The sequence below is a fragment of the Anarhichas minor genome, unplaced genomic scaffold (assembly GCF_050575085.1).
Source record: "Anarhichas minor isolate MPS153535 unplaced genomic scaffold, ASM5057508v1 ptg000023l, whole genome shotgun sequence".
Lineage (NCBI taxonomy): Eukaryota > Metazoa > Chordata > Actinopteri > Perciformes > Anarhichadidae > Anarhichas > Anarhichas minor.
This window is the reverse complement of record NW_027466469.1, coordinates 1,260,009-1,278,547: the sequence shown is the minus strand read 5'-3', so window position 1 is coordinate 1,278,547 and position 18,539 is coordinate 1,260,009. Positions and strand designations below refer to the sequence as shown.

The 18,539-nt window shown below is 42.9% G+C and overlaps 1 protein-coding gene across 4 annotated transcripts in view; it reads right to left on the bottom strand.

The window, feature by feature from the left end:
* The window catches only part of nav1b (neuron navigator 1b), a 68,811-nt gene that overhangs the window by 4,782 nt on the left and 45,490 nt on the right, over nt 1–18,539 (bottom strand). For 2 of the 4 annotated variants that reach the window (XM_076096893.1, XM_076096892.1), the window contains exons 7-26: nt 18,023–18,323; nt 16,174–16,915; nt 15,299–15,709; nt 14,705–14,746; nt 14,445–14,605; nt 13,719–13,892; nt 13,104–13,156; nt 12,187–12,264; nt 10,258–10,341; nt 9,711–9,894; nt 9,486–9,607; nt 8,053–8,231; nt 7,351–7,507; nt 6,912–7,104; nt 3,337–3,437; nt 3,141–3,236; nt 2,607–2,775; nt 768–1,003; nt 502–656; nt 337–408 (exon numbers count right to left, since the gene is read on the bottom strand). In XM_076096893.1, coding sequence (XP_075953008.1) covers nt 337–408; nt 502–656; nt 768–1,003; nt 2,607–2,775; nt 3,141–3,236; nt 3,337–3,437; nt 6,912–7,104; nt 7,351–7,507; nt 8,053–8,231; nt 9,486–9,607; nt 9,711–9,894; nt 10,258–10,341; nt 12,187–12,264; nt 13,104–13,156; nt 13,719–13,892; nt 14,445–14,605; nt 14,705–14,746; nt 15,299–15,709; nt 16,174–16,915; nt 18,023–18,323 — 3,710 coding nt within the window. The remainder of the gene's footprint in view (nt 1–336; nt 409–501; nt 657–767; nt 1,004–2,606; nt 2,776–3,140; nt 3,237–3,336; nt 3,438–6,911; nt 7,105–7,350; nt 7,508–8,052; nt 8,232–9,485; nt 9,608–9,710; nt 9,895–10,257; nt 10,342–12,186; nt 12,265–13,103; nt 13,157–13,718; nt 13,893–14,444; nt 14,606–14,704; nt 14,747–15,298; nt 15,710–16,173; nt 16,916–18,022; nt 18,324–18,539) is intronic. The other 2 variants (XM_076096894.1, XM_076096895.1) reach the window with 2 other exon arrangements.

Genomic DNA, 18,539 nt, shown 5'->3' with positions numbered 1-18,539 from the left:
TGTATAAAATATATTTTTTTTCAGGTATTAGTTTTTCTTTATTACTCACTGAGTCTCAATAAAAACAAAGTAAACTCTGTCTACCATTACTGGTACTCACAGTGCTGAGTGAAATCGAACATTATTAAATCATGCTGTATATCAGATCACACATAAACACATTAACTTACAGTTTACGATTGACCTGCTTTAATATGTCTTTTTATTGTATTGACTTGTTTACTCCACAGAGAACTTCAAATCTAACTTTATTGTAATCAGGACACATCCAGCCAGAACATTCAAGACAATCCTGCAGAAGAAGAAGATACTTCCACGACCATTCCTTTAACCAACCTGAAGCTGAGATGGAGGCCGTGGTTCGCAATCATCTTCACTGGCTGATTGCTTGTTCCAATAATGTAAGGACTGAGTAACAAGAACAATATTACAGTTAAGGTCACATTAAATATCACATAAATACTCTTGTAGCTAGTTTCAGTCTGTGTAGGTGGAGCTTACCATTTGTGGTATTTGCAGGTGAGAGCACCATTGACCAGTTCGCTGATGGACGCAGGCCCATGAACATCATCCAGAATAACGACTAGCGGTGTTTCTGATGTGCTGGTTTCCCGATCGATTTGATTGGCCAGGTTGGAAAGATGAAGCTGCAGATCCTGAGGACAAAAAGGTGAAAGAGAGACAGTAATGACAGGAAGCATGACAAACATGACACATGTAGTAACCCACTGTTGTACAGAATCATACGCTTCGTCACTCTCTGTCACCTTGCATGACTGGCGGTGCATGTTGAAAGTGACCACGATGCCATCGGTGACTTCGCGGGCGCTGCGGTCCACCAGGTACTCAGCCAGCCGGGAAGCGAGGTAGCTCTTACCCGTCCCGCTTGGTCCGGACAGGATGAGACGGCGGTGTTTGAGCAGCAGACTGATGTAGTGTTGCATCATGGGTTTGGGAATGAGGGTTTCGAATACCAGGCTGTCCACACACTTCTCCTTCAAGCCTGAATATAGTGATGAAAAGTGAGAACGGACTGTGTTGATTGGTGATAAACTTAAGTGTGATACTTGATATTTGACTTGTAAATGGTCAATGCGTCCCGACCGACGGCGCCGTCGCAGAGATGTAGCGCCCACCCTTCGCCCACTGTTGGCGTTATTCGCACTGTTAGCACCGTTAGCACCGTTAGCTTCTAGTCGCCAACTCATCTGTCTCCATGTTGAGAGCCGTGTGGAGGCAATAGGTTTGCTCTGAATTTCGTATTGAGCACTTTTTAAAAATTCGGCTAATATCTAAACCAAAAATAATCTACATTAGAAACAGGAGGAGCTTGGGTAAGATGTTGTGCAAACAGCTTTAAATCACCTTGCATGTCCTTTAGAAACAACATGGAGTTCAAGCATTATGCGCTGAAAATAACTTTGCATCAAGTGTAAGGAGTCTGTGCACCCCCCACCAGCCTGCAGGAGTCTAACGCTCCTCCTTAGCATCTAAGGGGCCCATGTGTCTGAGGCTGGTCAACCAGCTGGGCCTGGCTGCACTGAGATCATGTTACCCAGAGACCTGTCTGGGCTGCTGCTGCTGCTCTGCTTCACTCACTGCATTCCAGCATGCAAAAGGTCTATCAAGCACTAGCAGACTATTAAACCTCACTGATCCCAGCTCTGGTTTAGAATCGCTGATGGGCTCCGCGTATGTGCAACTCCCAAACAAAAACAGTGCTGTCATGAAAATATAATGTTTACAAGTCACACAAACCTGTACTAGTGATGACAATGTTCAGCTTGTATGAATAATTTGATAAAATAAAAGATATTTGGCTATTTCCAAAGAACCAAAACATAATGTTGTTGAACTGATGAGTTCATCAGCTGCAGGCTGGGGTCATTTGAGTTTATGTTTTGGTCAATGATGAGGACAGCTCACAGTTAAATGTAACTGAAGACACATTGGACGTAAAGAAGAGTTGTAATCAAATTAAGCAACACTGATCCAAACAGCAATTAAGACAGACGGGTCCAAATTTAGTCCGATAAACAGACAGGCATGAGGATTTGCACCCAGCTGAGACTTGGATTAGGCAGTTAAACTCCTCAGATAAACACTTCCCAACAGCTAATGATCTGATTGACACAAGAAACCTGATTACATATCCCTCAATGTATCGTATGCGTGTGGACCCAGCTTTCAATTGAAAGATTTGTGGTTTGCCAATTGAAAAGATGGATATTTGAAAATGGAAGCTGGACTGACTCCAACAGGCTCTACTGCAGAAAAACAACTTGAGAGTACTTGCTGAAGGAAGTTTATTTCATCAGCCCAAATATCGATTGACTGGAGGAAAAAAAAAATTAAAAAAAGCAGAATCTATTATATCTGACAGCCGCCCCCCCCCACACACACACATTTGACTTTTGTATATATATTCATTTTTTTGTATTATGTATGCGTGTTTCTTTTTTTTTTTTTTTTTTTTTATCGTGTGTGTCTTGCTCTGTGTTGTTGTTATTTGCTACTGCGACAGAACCGACTGTCCATCAGGTACAAATAATCTATCTCCAATCTTAAGCCTAATATGACACAATATGACACTTTTCTCCACAGACCTTTCAGGGCCACTGTGATGCTACTGGGGCCCCGGGACATGCAGCGAGAGGGCTGTGTCTCTGGAGATTCTCCTCCCAGCACTCTCTTGATGTGGCCCATACTGTAACTGTAGATGGAGTCTGTAGACAGGCCCAGACTAGAAGTGGGGTCCACCTTGGCTATGTACACCTGGAATTAAAAGAATAGAAAAAGAGAAGTGATTATATCCGTCTGAGTAGGATTTAGTGTGATTCGACAGTGCCCCTTGTGATGTTTCAGAGCCAATTAACACCTGGACAAAGAGGTGAGACCTGGACAATCTAAATTCAAATACCTCTTTCACTAAGTTTCTGATTTTTCATAATTCAAGGAGTTCAACATGATTCCATACGGTGTTTCGGCATCTTAGATTCCACCAGTGTGCAGTCGTGGAACTCTTTGAAGTAACAGTGTGCTAAATTGAATGTGACAGCTGAAATGTGCTCGATGCAAACTGTACATTCAGATCTTGGACACGTCGCAGTGGTCAGAGTTGTCAGAAGAAGGGGACTCACCTTGAAAGCCTGGCTGACTGCTGAGTCCAGCATGGGCCAGTCCATCCTGCCATTCACCCTGACAGTGCCGACGAAGAAATCCTGCTGTTTGACCTCCTGTGAATGCAAAGTGCAGCAAAACCGGTGATACAGAGATTTCAAATCATGTTTATTTTGGTCTGAAGGAGGAAAGATGACAAATGTCAAACATGCTTACATCTTTGAAGACGTGCAAATCTGCAACACAAATCACCACCCGAACACGGTGTTCATCCCTCTGAGAGGAAAGACTGAGAGAATCTGCAAAGAAGACGTCTGCTGAGGAGTAAAGACAAAAACGGAAAAAGAAATGTAGTATCTGTGACACAAGTTGAATATAAAAAATATAATATTACAAAGAATGTCAAACCTAGGACATTGTTATAGTGGTAAATGCATATGCAAATTAGAAAACTGTGAGGTCTAACACAGTGATTCTTAACGATGGGGCCGCGAACGCCACCTAGAGGGCCGCAAAAAACTTTCAGTTTTGCACCTGTGGGCCGCGAGGGCCGCGGGACCGCATAGGTTATCAATTGAAGACACCAGAGATATTACTGTTCTCCATGAGACGCTCAGTTACAATATAGCTTCCCACCACCTGGTGGCGGTAATGCATCAGTCAGTTGTTTAACAAGCTACAATAAGCAGAAGAAGACACTCAGCTAGCCGCTAGCCCAGGCATGGGCAAACTACGGCCGTTGGGCTTTTTAATCCGGCCCGTCAAATATTGGTACAAAATTGTCCAAACTATAATGAAGACTAGGGCTGGGAAGTATACCGGTTTTAATTTCCCGTATGATATGAATTCTTCACACACCATTATACCGGTGCATAGCCAAAACAACTGCTGTCTGCTTTCAACAGGCAGCTAAATGTATTCTTTGCTGCTAATGCACAGCGGTCAGCGCTAGTTGTCTTATATGTATTGAGAGGGAACCCTAGTCATGGTCATAACTTTATAACAACAATTAACAACCCACAACTAATGCTCTTTAACAGAGAAAAACACAACAGCACACAACAGTCTGTGACACATAAACAATTTGTAACACTAATAATTGTACATTTATAAAATTTCACCGCCGAATTGCATGCTGGGTACAGCTCTCGAGCGAGCCTGCTTGCTAGCACAACAGTCTGCTAACAGCTGGGCTCCGTCGCTCCAGTAACGTTACATTAAAGAACAGAACAGAGCGATGCAGGATGAACAAAGACAGACCGGAGTAGTGTTACATCAGTGTTAAATCATTGAATGAATCATAAACATTATATGATTTAACCACTAGAGGGCAGCAGTGTTACATCATTTAATGAATCATAAACATTACATGATTTAACCACTAGAGGGCAGCAGTGTTAAATCATTGAATGAATCATAAACATTACACGATTTAACCACTAGAGGGCAGCAGTGTTAAATCATTTAATGAGTCATGAACATTACACGATTTAACCACTAGAGGGCAGCAGTGTTAAATCATTTAATGAGTAATGAACATTACATGATTTAACCACTAGAGGGCAGCAGTGTTAAATCATTGAATGAATCATAAACATTACACGATTTAACCACTAGAGGGCAGCAGTGTTAAATCATTTAATGAATCATAAACATTACACGATTTAACCACTAGAGGGCAGCAGTGTTAAATCATTGAATGAATCATAAACATTACATGATTTAACCACTAGAGGGCAGCAGTGTTAAATCATTGAATGAATCATAAACATTACACGATTTAACCACTAGAGGGCAGCAGTGTTAAATCATTTAATGAATCATAAACATTACACGATTTAACCACTAGAGGGCAGCAGTGTTAAATCATTTAATGAATCATAAACATTACACGATTTAACCACTAGAGGGCAGCAGTGTTAAATCATTGAATGAATCATAAACATTACACGATTTAACCACTAGAGGGCAGCAGTGTTAAATCATTGAATGAATCATAAACATTACATGATTTAACCACTAGAGGGCAGCAGCGTTAAATCATTGAATGAATCATGAACATTACATGATTTAACCACTAGAGGGCAGCAGTGTTAAATCATTTAATGAATCATTAACATTACATGATTTAACCACTAGAGGGCAGCAGTGTTAAATCATTTAATGAATCATAAACATTACATGATTTAACCACTAGAGGGCAGCAGTGTTAAATCATTTAATGAGTAATAAACATTACACGAGTTAACCACTAGAGGGCAGCAGTGTTAAATCATGTAATGAGTAATAAACATTACACGATTTAACCACTAGAGGGCAGCAGTGTTAAATCATGTAATGAGTAATAAACATTACACGATTTAACCACTAGAGGGCAGCAGTGTTAAATCAGTTAATGAGTAATAAACATTACACGATTTAACCACTAGAGGGCAGCAGTGTTAAATCATTTAATGAGTAATGAACATTACATGATTTAACCACTAGAGGGCAGCAGTGTTAAATCATTTAATGAATCATGAACATTGCACGATTTAACCACTGTAACACTGTAGTGGTTAAATCATGTTAAAGCCTGTAGCGAAAGTTATGGATACGTTTTTAAAAAGAAAAAATGAAGACGACAGTGGTGCCATACCCCCCCCCAAAAGTCTAAATATGTGCGCAAGTACAATCCTGACTTTCTTAACACTTTCAGTGTGTGGAATGTGGGCTAATGCTATCAAACGAAGTACTGAAGCCTTCAAAAATAAAGCGACACCTAGCGACGAAACATCCAACGCTCGTGGGAAAGCCTGTTGGGCTTCTTGTTGTGTATGCAGGTTTACATACACATGATAAATAAATGTCTTTGTGATCATCACATTGTATCATCTCATTTATTTGACAAGGGTTTTGCCTGTTCAACTCCGCGAGGACGCCGGCGTCCTCGATCCCCTCCCCTTCCGTTCCTACGGCTTGCTTGCGCAAACTACGTCACAAAACATGGCAGTGTTTCGTATCCCAGCATGCCCAAAATCCTCATCTTTGCAAAGAAATTATCGATTTTCTTTCATTTCTTATGGATTTTTCACAAAAGGAGCCCAAAACACACACTGTCCAAAGTCGCCATAACCGCTGCAAGTCGGATCTTGCAGCATTTCGACGGAAAAAGACACATTACAGACCCAACAATGTGCTAGCGGATGTTACCATGGAGCTAGTAGCTTCAGAAAACGCTAGTACTTAAAGTACAAACCTTATTTTCCTCTTCTATAAGCCGTGAACCAACATATAACCTTGCGTAACTGAGCTACCCTCATACCCGATCGTGCGCTCGGTCGCAGCCACTACGCACAGTAAGTCCGCTACTTACATGGTCTTCGACCAAAAGTGTACCGCATTAGTCTACCACGAATAAGAGACCACGAATAAGCCGAAATGCGCCTTAATTGCGCGGTATCGAATCCTGCTCGTGCCTGTTTTGACTCGGTGTGATCGTCTAGAAATATGTACGTCAGCAACTAAAATAACCACAGTAAGCCTATATTAAAGCTTGATGGTGCACATGTACAGTACACAAATGAGATGATTTACAGGCAAGGAGGCGTCTCTGCTGTAGTCAAATGTAAAGTACATTATACACATTTGCACACGTGTGTTTCTAGAAAAGCACTCCGATAACTTCAGTAATATGTATTTACTATTCATGCTGTGCAAGTAACATTTAATCTAAGAGCTATGCCTACATGTCTTCCACCCAGGCGACACCGTTGTGACACATTGTCAACATGTCAGAGACTGAGCTGTACCTGAGCTGCTCCCCTCACTCGGCCCTCTGCTGTAGCTCTTGGGCATGGCTACGGACTGTCGAGGTGATGAGCTTCCCAGAGCAGTGAGACCTGAGGACTGGGAGACAGAGCTGGAGGGTCCAGGAGATGGACAGGGGGACAGACCACCCGTCTTCAGATGGTCGTTCTCAGCCTTCAGGTTCTCCACTGTTGACTACGGACAAAATCCCAGAAGTGGGGAGAAGTCATTTTCATAAATCATCCTTCCATAATACAACTGCAGTGGTGTTTTTTAAACATCACGAGATCATTTTTTAAGCAATAAAAGATGTCAGTTTGACTTGATAACATACAAGAGCACATACCTACACTCAACACGAATGTTGTCCTCAACATAATCATTTGCACAGTGTGGACATTTTTTGGAAGTAAAAAAATCAAAGGAACAAATCACACATACTTGCATGTTGCACATGGCGTCCTGCATCTGCTCCAGCTGATGGGCGGAGCTCAGAGCCTCCAGGCGGACGTCTGTCAGTTTGCGCTCCTTCTCCCACAGCTCTGAACGCAGGTCTGTTACAACGTTATCATCACCCACCTCATCTCCTTCACAGAGTCTGGAGATATTCAGTGCAAATAACACAACGTTAGAGACGGGAGGAAGTGGCAAGGATCATTAGACAGACAGCTGTTTGAAACATTTCAAATGTTAAATCAAAGGATAACTTTGGTCATTCTCAACCTGGACCCTGTTTTCACATTTTTGTTTTGTTTCTAAGTGACTTGTGGAGACGACATTTTTAAATTGGTCAAGGAATGAGGCATAAAGCTGCAGAAGGCAGTCGCTAAACGAGTTAGGACATATCGAGCAATTGCGCACCCTCAATGTACGTCCACTTAAAGTGCTTGTTTTTGCCACTGACAACATTATGGAAATTACTGTACAGAGAAATAAAATGTTTTTCTTGCTCCCTTAATACTGGACGAATTTTAAACATAGATACAGTAACATGAGCACAGACAGCATAGAGTCTTGTAATAATCCACGGTATATTCACATCAATTTTTTGGCAATGAAATCTAATCATCATGTCATAACACAATTCCAACCATCTGGTGTTGGACCGTCTAGTTTAAGAGATCATTGCAGGGAGAGGTTTACCCTGATGATGATGCAGAGGCAGAGGATTTCAATGACAATGGAGGGTTGTTCCCACCATGGTGGACTCTAGGGGAGGAAGGTGCAGAGGATTCTGGGGTGGAAATTTCCTCAATGTCGGCATACGGTCCAGCCTGCTTGGAGCCCTTCTTGCTAAAGGCCTTGTTGAAGGAGCTGCGTAACTGTACAAAGAAGAAACATGGGACAGAAATAGGTCTAAAAACTACACTAGACTATAATTCAATTGACAAGCAAATCTTGAAAGCGCTTGTGTGAGCTGCTTCTATCAGATATGTTTTCCACTGAGAGTTGTAATCCGCATTTATTCTTAATTTATGTTGCCGCCTAGTTTAATCTATTTTATAATTATTTTTAAACAGTGGAGAGACATAAAAGCCCAACCCTAACTTGGTGTAATGTTTAAATGAATTGAAATGATTAAAACAAAACATATAAGTCAATTTTATTCATACAAAACATTTCCATTTAAAGTTTCTGCAACAGTGATACTTACTACTCATTGAATAGTTTGTAGTTTCCAGTACTACAAAACAGTTTAACATAAAGTACATACACCCTGATTCTGTAATTTAATATAAACGGTTTATTATGATCAAACATGATATACACTAAAGGGATTATGTGTATTACGTTTAAAAAGACGCAGACGACAGAGTTTCAAAACGTTTCACAAGTATGACTCACAACGTGCATGCAGACTGGAGAAGGCTGCGGGGGGGGGGGGGGGGGGGGGTTAGGGTATATTTACTGTATATTTACTGTAGCAACAACACTTACCTCAAAGACCTAAAATAAAAAGCAGGGCAGCATGAGGGAAAAACCAGAGTCATACTTAATAACAGACTTGGAACAAGATAGGACGAGAGAGACGAACACACATGCAGGAAAAAACCACTAGAGCTGCAGCTGATTTATTTTTTTATTTTTTCGTATCAAATATAGTGTAATATAAACTGATAATAGCCATAATTGTATTACATTTATATTTTTTATTCAAATTGTTATTCTCTATTTCACACGAGCCTTTTTAGCATCTTGTATTTTATTGCTGATATTGTTCCGTATGAACTTGACATTTTATAATGTGGGGCTAATCGAGACCATGACTGAATTAGCTTTAAGTTTGATGAATTTGACATTTATATCTGACCAATTAAAAACCCAGACGCGCTGAACTGTTCAATTCAATCAACCAAAAACGGTTTGATAGCGTTCATACCTTTCTCTAATGATCTGAAGGAAACAACCGATTCGTAAACCCTGGCAAAATAATTCTTAGAATGTATTTTGGTGTAGCGTCTCACCACACAGTGCAGTAGGCTGGGACTCTTCTGGTCAGTGACTGGCAAAACTCAGATACACCCAACAATATGTCTAATCAGTGCGGCCTCTAGATTCTGCCTGTGCGTTCTCACCCAGCTCTTCTTCTTCTTCTTCTTGGCCTCCTGCTCTTTCAGACTGCCCATACTCGAGTGGCTGGTGTTGCTGGTGAGGCTGGAGATGCTTTCGGACGAGTTCTGCCGATGGATCAGCGGTTCTAAATGGGAACACATTGATTAATGAGAGGGAAGCTTTATGAAAGTCCTACGTTCATCTTTGCGTGCGTTTCGTTTATTGTACATCCCCAGAATATTCTGTACCTTTAGGTTCGATGTCCGGAGTGCTGAGAGCCTCCTGAGAGCCGAGAGCCTCCTGAGAGCCGAGAGCCTCCTGAGAGCCGAGAGCCTCCTGAGAGCCGAGAGCCTCCTGAATGATTTCATGGGTCTCTGTGTTTTTCACCCTAAGAACCTCGATGGTATCCTTCAGCTCAGTGAGCTCAGAGTCCTGAAGAAGGAACATATCAATATGTGTTCATGTTAGCTCACTGAACCAACATTCAACATGTTGTTTTTATCTTTTTGGAATATGGAAATCCTGCTATAGGAAAGTTTGACCCACAACTGATTTCCAGAACGACTATGTCACCTGGTAGCGTCTCTTTCACTGACAGCATCGAATATAAAGCAGCTGAATGATAATCGGACCAAAGGTTTATCATCATGTATTTGTTGAGGCTGTAGTAACACCATTGTGTCTTTAGAATGATATTCATTGCTTGTTTCTTTAAGTGTCTTTAAGTGTTTTTTAAATGTAAACTGTCACACATGTCTCAGTTGGTTTAACAATCATTAGCATTGCGACAAATACCTTTTGGTCCGAGGAGACCGACAGGGTCTGCAGGCGTGCCGTCATCAGCGCCAAACTCTGTTCAAATGCTGCTACCAGATTAGCCTTTAGAGGAAGACACAGAGGTAGGAGGAGGAAGAGAGAGGGGGGGGTTGAGACAGCAGACAGGTATGAGTCACCGGCTGCATCGAATCGGTCTGCAGCCTCACACGCTCACAGCACATCAAGCAAATGGCTTTCTCCATCTGCTGGGAGAGGAGGGAGGGGATGGAGCACTGGACAGCTGTGGATGATGTCAGGGATGAAAGGGGACGTTAGGGTGCTGGTGGTGAGGGACGGCAGGGGTGTGACATACCTCGCCAACCATCATGTAGCATGTTTGACCTTCAGTCTCAGATATCGCACACTACTTTGGCTGACGATGGCGTGACCATTTAGAAATCTTCTAAAAATCCATGGCTGACACCGCCATAATGAATTTGTTAAGAACTTATGAACGATTCTACATGATGTTTTTGTTGGAGCTTGCTTATGTACTTCTTTGGGGTCACATCTATTGAATAATTGAATACGTTGCTACTCCTTGAATCTGTCTGAATGTTAATGACCCCCAAAAGTTAGTATTTGCGGTATCTTATTAGCCTTCAAGTCTCAGAAAACTATCAGGAATATTCAGAATTGGTGCTGAGAGAATTAGTTGGTTAATTAATTAGCAGATTGACAGAAAATGAATCATTTTGATGATCATTTGAAGAATTTATCAAGCCAAATATGCCAAATATAAGTAGACAGAAAATAACAGTTAGTTGATAACGTGTCGACATGCTTCAAGGTAGGTGATGAGGTCAGCTGAGACAGCAAGCCCAACAGAGATGTCAGATGACAGCAGCTGGTCAGCTTGACGTCCACTCAGAATCATGCAGAAATGTCAGAGAGCGCTCTGGAAGCAACAGTCCAACAAACCTGGCCTAGCTGCTCCACCCAGCATCCAAAGGTGCAGGTCAGCGGGAGGCAGGCAGGCAGCAGCAAGTCCAGCAGTCAACACGTCCAAAAAACGTAAAAGAGAGGGACAGAGGCGTTAGGCGTGGGCTTGAACTTCTTAAACAGCAAAAACATATACAGAACGAAACACACACACACACACATACAGGTAGGCTGCATACACTCACTCAGTATAACTCCCAGGTAAGTTGATAAGCAACGGCAGAGGGCAAAATGTTCAATAGAAGGCCGTAGTTCATACGTGTTGTCTATTAGATCAGGATCAGTGGTGAGGTGGTGTTAAAGTAAAAGTTGAATGTGATGGAAACAGCCAGGCTCAAGCATCTAGAAGCTGCAGGGTGACACTAAGAGGAGAAGCAGTGGCGGCTTCATCAAGGCTACAAGGACTATAGCAACAGTGGAAAGATGTGAGTGGCAGTGAGATAACTGAAAATATGGCATGCCTTCTGTAACATAAACCACAACTGGGGACTTGTTTTGTTTTGTTTTGTTTTCCCTTCATCCTCCTACAATCAGCTATCCAATAAAGGCATAAAATGCTCCAAAATATTCAAGAAAGCCACAAGTGTTGGGTCGGTTGGTAGATCCTAGATGCGTCATGATGTCCTTACTCCCCGTGAGCCAGACCGAGGCCAGAGTTATGCCTCGCCATCTAGAGTCATCCACAGTGATGCTCCTTTTCTTAAGTGAGCAAGGATTCACACCATATCTTTCCCACATCTCACCCTCACAGAAATGCAGGGCAGATACTAGATACACATGTTAAATGGGGTTTCTGTATGTCAGTTGGTTGTGGGCTACAAACTCGTTGACTTAGCGGAGGTATAATTTACATTTTGGATTGATCACACTGATAAAAGATCTCGCAAGCTTCCAACACAAACAAAACATCTTACAATAAGAGGCCAAAAGGGCATCTAAAAACAATTCAAAATAAATCATACATACATTGGCAGTAAGCTGCATGGTTAAGTCGGCAACCTTTTCCTGGGAAGACTCGAGCTCTCGCCTCAACTTGCGGATTTGCTGTGGACAAATTGAAAAGTAAGCCCCAGCAGTATGGACAATATACAAAACCTCGGACAAAAAGCCAGTGCTGGGGATAATTCAGCAACTGAATGTGTTAGAATTTGTTGTTTCATTTGTTTAACAAAACAAAAGCTAAAATATATATTATATCTATATATATATGAAGGAAACCAAAATGACAGTGGTATATACTCTCCAAACCAAGGGCAAATGTTCAATCAATGGATGACAGTGGGACTTTTCTCATGCACTGGGAATTTTATGAGGTCTGAGAATGTCTTTATTAAATGATAGCAGGTGGAGCTAAATGATAAAGAATATTAGAGATAAGACAATATGAACTGAGATCTGTGGACTTCACTGAGCACTGATAGCATCATCTGGTGAATGGACCCCGTCTCAACAGGAAATGACTGACAGATGACGCAGAGAAAAGACACAATGTGAGTTGAAGAGTCGTGGCACGTTGGCCTTACCTCCCCTTGTATCCTCTCCTCATTCTAACGAAGGCATGGTGAAGGCAAATGAACAATAAAGAGGGATAAGTTAACTTCAGGGGCAGTGACGAAAACTAGTAATCCACAGAATCACTGAACTTTTATAGAGACGATAACGCTGAAACAGAAACGTGGACAAAGCACCGGATAGCTGTCCAATCACAGAATGCAGTATGAGGTCACTAAAGTGTTTGTAACCAAGGGAAGGCTTTAAGGTCACTTAATATAATGCATGCAAGGTTTTCCTTGAAGACAGGACAGCGTGTAAACTGAAGTCACAAAGCACTGAACACCAGCAAAAGTAACAATATACTGTACATATTGGTTGCATCTACTCACCGCGGAATGGTTGGATGAAGCGTTGGACGCCAAAGAGAGCACAGAGCCATGCACTGAAACAGGCAAGGGAGGGATTTGACTTATTATTAAAATATACAATTCACTAATCCCTGCTATCCCCAGTCACAAATAAAAGACTAACGCGGGGACATTTCTATTACTGACAACCCTTAAGACGATGTAATATCTCAAACTCAGTCAGCTAATTAAGAACATATCAATGACAGGCACATTTCCCAGACATGATTTACGATTTGATGTAAACAAACCTTTGTTATCGCATCGAAATACACTAAGAACTTGGAGTTTGAGCTAGAAAGTGTATTAAAAAGCCTGCAAATTATCTGAGAGTGAAAGCAGGTTTGAATTATTAGTGGAGAGACTCCTCATTTGTTTACATCTGGACCACAGATAGTGCCTTTCAGTCCTTGTATAACTCACTGTTAATCTAAAATGAATGCACCAAGACTCTCCACTTTTCTTGTTCATGAAAACAAATGTCCTTCTGGCATTTTCCTCAACAGATTGGGTGCTGTACGAGGGGACAGCTTTTGTTTCGTTTGAGGCCGCGTTGTGCGACTCCCCTGCAGGGGGGGCCCCGCGGAGCAGGCTCACCATCATCCCCTGGTTCCCGGAAAGACCCGCACCGCATCATGCTTTTTGGCCGGTCAGCCAGGGACATACTGCTGCCCAGGGGGGAGGATCCATAGAGATCGCAGGCTGACTCACTGGGTGGGCCTATGCTGTTGGAGCGCGATATCCTCGGGGTGCCACTAGAAATTGGGGCAACTATCATACAAGAGAGATGTTTGGAAAGACAGTGAGTGAGTGGCACAGATAAGGCCGAAGGATGCAGTTCTGTGTAGCATCTCTCTCACTCACTCACACACACACACACACACACACGCACACACACATCTAGGTATAGCATGCTTATTCTGATGACTCAGTGAAAGGAAACACTACAGTTCCACAACAGTCAAAGAGATAAATATAGCCTGACATGACCCCCTATATCGGCAGCATAATTCAGACTTAAACTCAAGACTATATGAGTGCAGATGTGGGACTGTAATATTCACATATAATATAATATACAATATTCACAGTCCCATCTGGTACCATAACCATTTTGATGACTTGATGTATGATTGACAACTTGTGTCAACATTTTCCTAACTTTAAAATCTATGCCAGACATTCCTCTCAGTGGGAACTTAATATCGCTGCCCTCAATAATAATCAACGGTGAGATGGCTTATCACGGAGCTCAAGTCTCATTAGTTTCAAAGCGGGGTGCGTTTTTAGAACTTGGCAGCCAAATGGAGAGAGCAGACTCACCCACGTTGGTGAGAGGAGCCTTGCCGGAGGAGGGGAGGAGGAACAGGCGGGTGGGAGAAGGCAGCTGGGGGGGGCTGTCGCTCTCAGTCATGCTCACTATGTTGTGGGAGTGGCGTCTTTCCGGTTTGCCGTCACTCTCTGACAGGCTCGCACCATAGCGTCTGAGAAAAGAAAAGTCGTTTTTTAACTTCCAACAATGAAGAGACATCACAGTGTGAGATTTCAAATAAGATGCTTGGACTGTAATTGTTATGACGTACTCTAAGCCTTTCTTCGGCAACGTATTTCTGTCTGTTTGCAAGCTGTGAAGAAGAGAATAAAACATTGATAATGGAGGTCAAACAGTCATTGGGAATAATTCTAATAAAGATGATCAAACTTGAAATTAATATATTAATTTTAAGCTTTTTCACAGGACAACAAGGGTTTCTCTTCTAATCATTTTTGTCTATCTTGCCCATATGGCTTACTGGGCACTTTCATACACAGCGTGGGATTGCCTGAAAGTACTGACCATCTCCACCTTGACAGACTTGACAGATTTTCCGATGGAGCCGGCCCCTCCATCTTCTAAATGACACATCAGAGTTTCCGTTCCCGGAAAAGGCACATAAAACATGATTGGCTGGTATGTCTGCCGCCAAGAATCTTATAACCCAAAGTTGGATGTCTTCACAGTGAAACAGTGGTTCCACTGCCCTCTGGACATTTTGTTTCGCACACTATCAGATGCTGGGATAAATGCAGTTCCTTCTACCAGTATCGGTTCATAGGAAGATGGAAAAGTGGCTTTTTACTATATATTTTTAAATTGACTGTACACCTTTGATACATTAATGTTAGATATTACTTACCTATCTGTGAGGTTGAGGGATGTCCTGCTGCCGGCTCCCCAGGTTCCCGTACCCCTTTCGTCCTTGTCATGCATCTCAGTTCTGACAAACCTCCCACTGGAAGGTATGCTCATCTGGAGTGGCAGGGACTCCATGCTGCGGTGCATGCCAGACAGCTTGGGGTAGAGCAGGGGTGATCCGCCGAGACTCAGGCTTTCGCTGGTGTAGGAGCCGGGGGAATCGATGTGGAGCACAGGCGCCGGGCTCGGGGTGAGGCGGCAGGACGTGTGGGAACCAACCAAGTCCTGCAGCTTGGAGTAAGGGGGTACTTTGGGCGGGAGGTCCAGGAGGGTCACACAGGAATCAAGACTGTTGAACTTGTCCAGGTAAGCCAAGCTGGGTGGACGACCCAGAGACTTAGTGTTCAGCATCCTAGGGATCAGGCATGAAAAAAGATGTTATGATATAGAAACTAAGTGCATTATGGGTATTCATTTCAGTTAATTTTCTAACTTCTCTACCACCAGCCATGTAGATAATTGTGGTTATATTTTCCATGGTTTTGACATATCTGTCTCTAAGAATTCTGCCACTAAATTTCAACAGAAAAATAAATCCAAGGAAACGATCTTCCCGTTAGTCTAAACTGATAGTGAGCTCTGTGGATTAACTGGAGTAACTGGGACACTGTTTGTGGAAAGAGATATAGCTCTAAAATTTGTTTTTATGGTTTTAAATCCTGTCTGCACCATGACATTTCATTTACTTTCATTGGACAGTGGTCGTGCATTAGGTGGCAGCAGAAATCCTGAGCATATAAAACCACAGTTAATGTAGCGGCATGGTTCAATACCTAAGGAGAATAATCCCTATCAAGTGATATTTAAATGAGACACCTTGGTGTGGTGGGTGAGGACAGTTCAGGGTATTTGCTGCTGCTGGTCCGTCTCAGGCCGTGCAGCTTCATAGTGGACTCCCCCGTGGACAGAGCCTCTCCTTTCAGAGAACCACAGTCTAGGTCAGCCTTGGCCTTGGCTCTCTCCTTCTCCTTCTCTCGGTCCGTCATGTTCACTGGGCCTGTGCTCGTTCGATTAGACATCTTGCCGCTGCAGCTACCGGGCTCTTTAATCCTGTGGCCCGTGGAGGACATGGGCATGGGTTTCAGGGTCAACAGACTGGGGTCGATGGTACCGCTGACGGGCCGAGGCGCAGAGCGACCGATCACACTGAACGTGCTCGATTTGGCCGGTCGAGGCAGGCTGCGGTACTGAATGCTGTTTCGGGTGTTTGGCCCCAGGAAGCTCTGCTCGCTGCTGGCGTCAAAACTGTTCTTTCGACCCGAGGGGGTCCCTCCTCCGACAGGCTTCATAGGGATGCCAGAAGACCTCGGGGTTTTCCCCACGGTAGCAGAGCCACTGGAGATGGTGGCGCCCCCTGCTGTCATCATAGTGGCGGTACCGGTGGCTGTTGGTGGCTTCTTGTAGCCAAAGGAGGCTCCGGCCGTGGGTTTAACTAAACCTGACGGGGGCTTGCGGTGCTCTCCCTGATGATCCCTTCCAGCATCTGAACGAGACCGTTGTAGACCAGCAGTTTTGAGGGAAATCCTGGACTTATCAAGTGGCTTCTCACTTTTAGGTGCTACATAAAGAAAGAGATTTCATAGTTTAATAACAATATAGAAATGTCAATAACAATTGTTGTTAAATGATGATGATTCTTCTTGTTACCACCACGACTCAGAGAAGGAAACGCTACTCAAAAACAGGCGGATAAATAATGAATGGACGGACAGACGATGGGGCAGTAAAACCAGTAAACTTGGACAAACAAAAACAAAAAGAACCCCACTTAAATGACTGCAGCATACATCAATTATAGTATAATTTCACATAAAAGCAAATGTATATATCCTTCCATCCATTACAGCTGAGATAAAATACAAGCAAGAAACATCTGTATTTACTTCGAGAGCTCATGTGCCTGTGACGTCAAATGTGACTCACCAACTTAAAAGGATCTTATGCTGAATTAAACTAACTACATTTTTTGGACCATATCACAAGACCTATCCAAGTGAAAAAATCAATCAAATCAGATCCAAATGGATCATTAAAGTAAAAGCACAGAGCTGGCAAATATGTAGCGACAGAGAAATATTAAAAAGGGATTTCTTTTTTCTTTTTCTGCAAAACTGCAGTCAAGCGTACATACAATCAGATCTAATGTTAAATACTTCTGTTTAAAGCTAATAATACGCAGAGGAAATTAAAATGAGAGGTCAAGAAATGTTGGTATTGGAACTAAATTTCAATCGTGGCATGTTTTGTTGGGGGATTTAATACATTTAGTTGCTGCCGATGGCAGACACAGCGTCTCTGCAGACATGTACAGTAAGTAACCGGCCTTTCTCTGAGGTAATAGCAGAAACGTGGCTCTGGGCTCAAAGCTGATTTTTTTAATGACATAGATGTAATGGTGCATTTTTCCTTTAGTATACTGTGCAACAAATCAAAACCTGGCTCACGCTAAGAGGTTCATCTTGACACCAAGCAGACATCCGCCTTGGCTGCTCTAAAAACAGGCTGTTTTACATTTGGATACAGCATACAAAGAGATAATGGACGACATAGATTTAGTAGTTAAAACAAGTTTAAAAAGCAGCAGAGATAAACCAAATTCCTATAGGAAAGGAACAGCAGAGTGGAGAGCAGGCTGATGGAAAGAGAATGTACCATTAGATCTCACCTGCGACTTTCAAAGTGCTCTGAGAGGTGTGGGTGATGGGGGAGGTCACACCTATGGGAGGATTACGACCCTTCTTGAGACTACCTGGATGACCCAAGCTTTGAGGCTTCCTCAGTTCTCCTTTACACCCTGAATCTTCGCTGAGGCTCGGAGGCTTCTTCCTCCACTTGCTTGGCGCCTCCGTCTTGAGACTCCCCGTGCCGTAGCTGCAACTGTCGAGCTTGTGGGCGGCTTTGCCATCCTCGCTGTACCACGAAAGTCCACTCTCCACCAGGGAGCGCTTCTCTGCGTCAGTGCGAAGCTGCGGAGGGAGAGGCAGAGCGCGGGGAACCGTCAGACATGGTCTGTGTTATCGGTGGAACCGACTGTTTGTCTGTTATCTTTGTTTCATCTCAGCTGCATTCCAGTGGGGAGCAGGGAGAGACAGACTGATATGCCCCGAGCAGATTTAGGAAAGCCACAGAGGAAGACAAAGGAATGAAAACAAACCTCCCCCAAAAAGGTGTATGGATTTAAC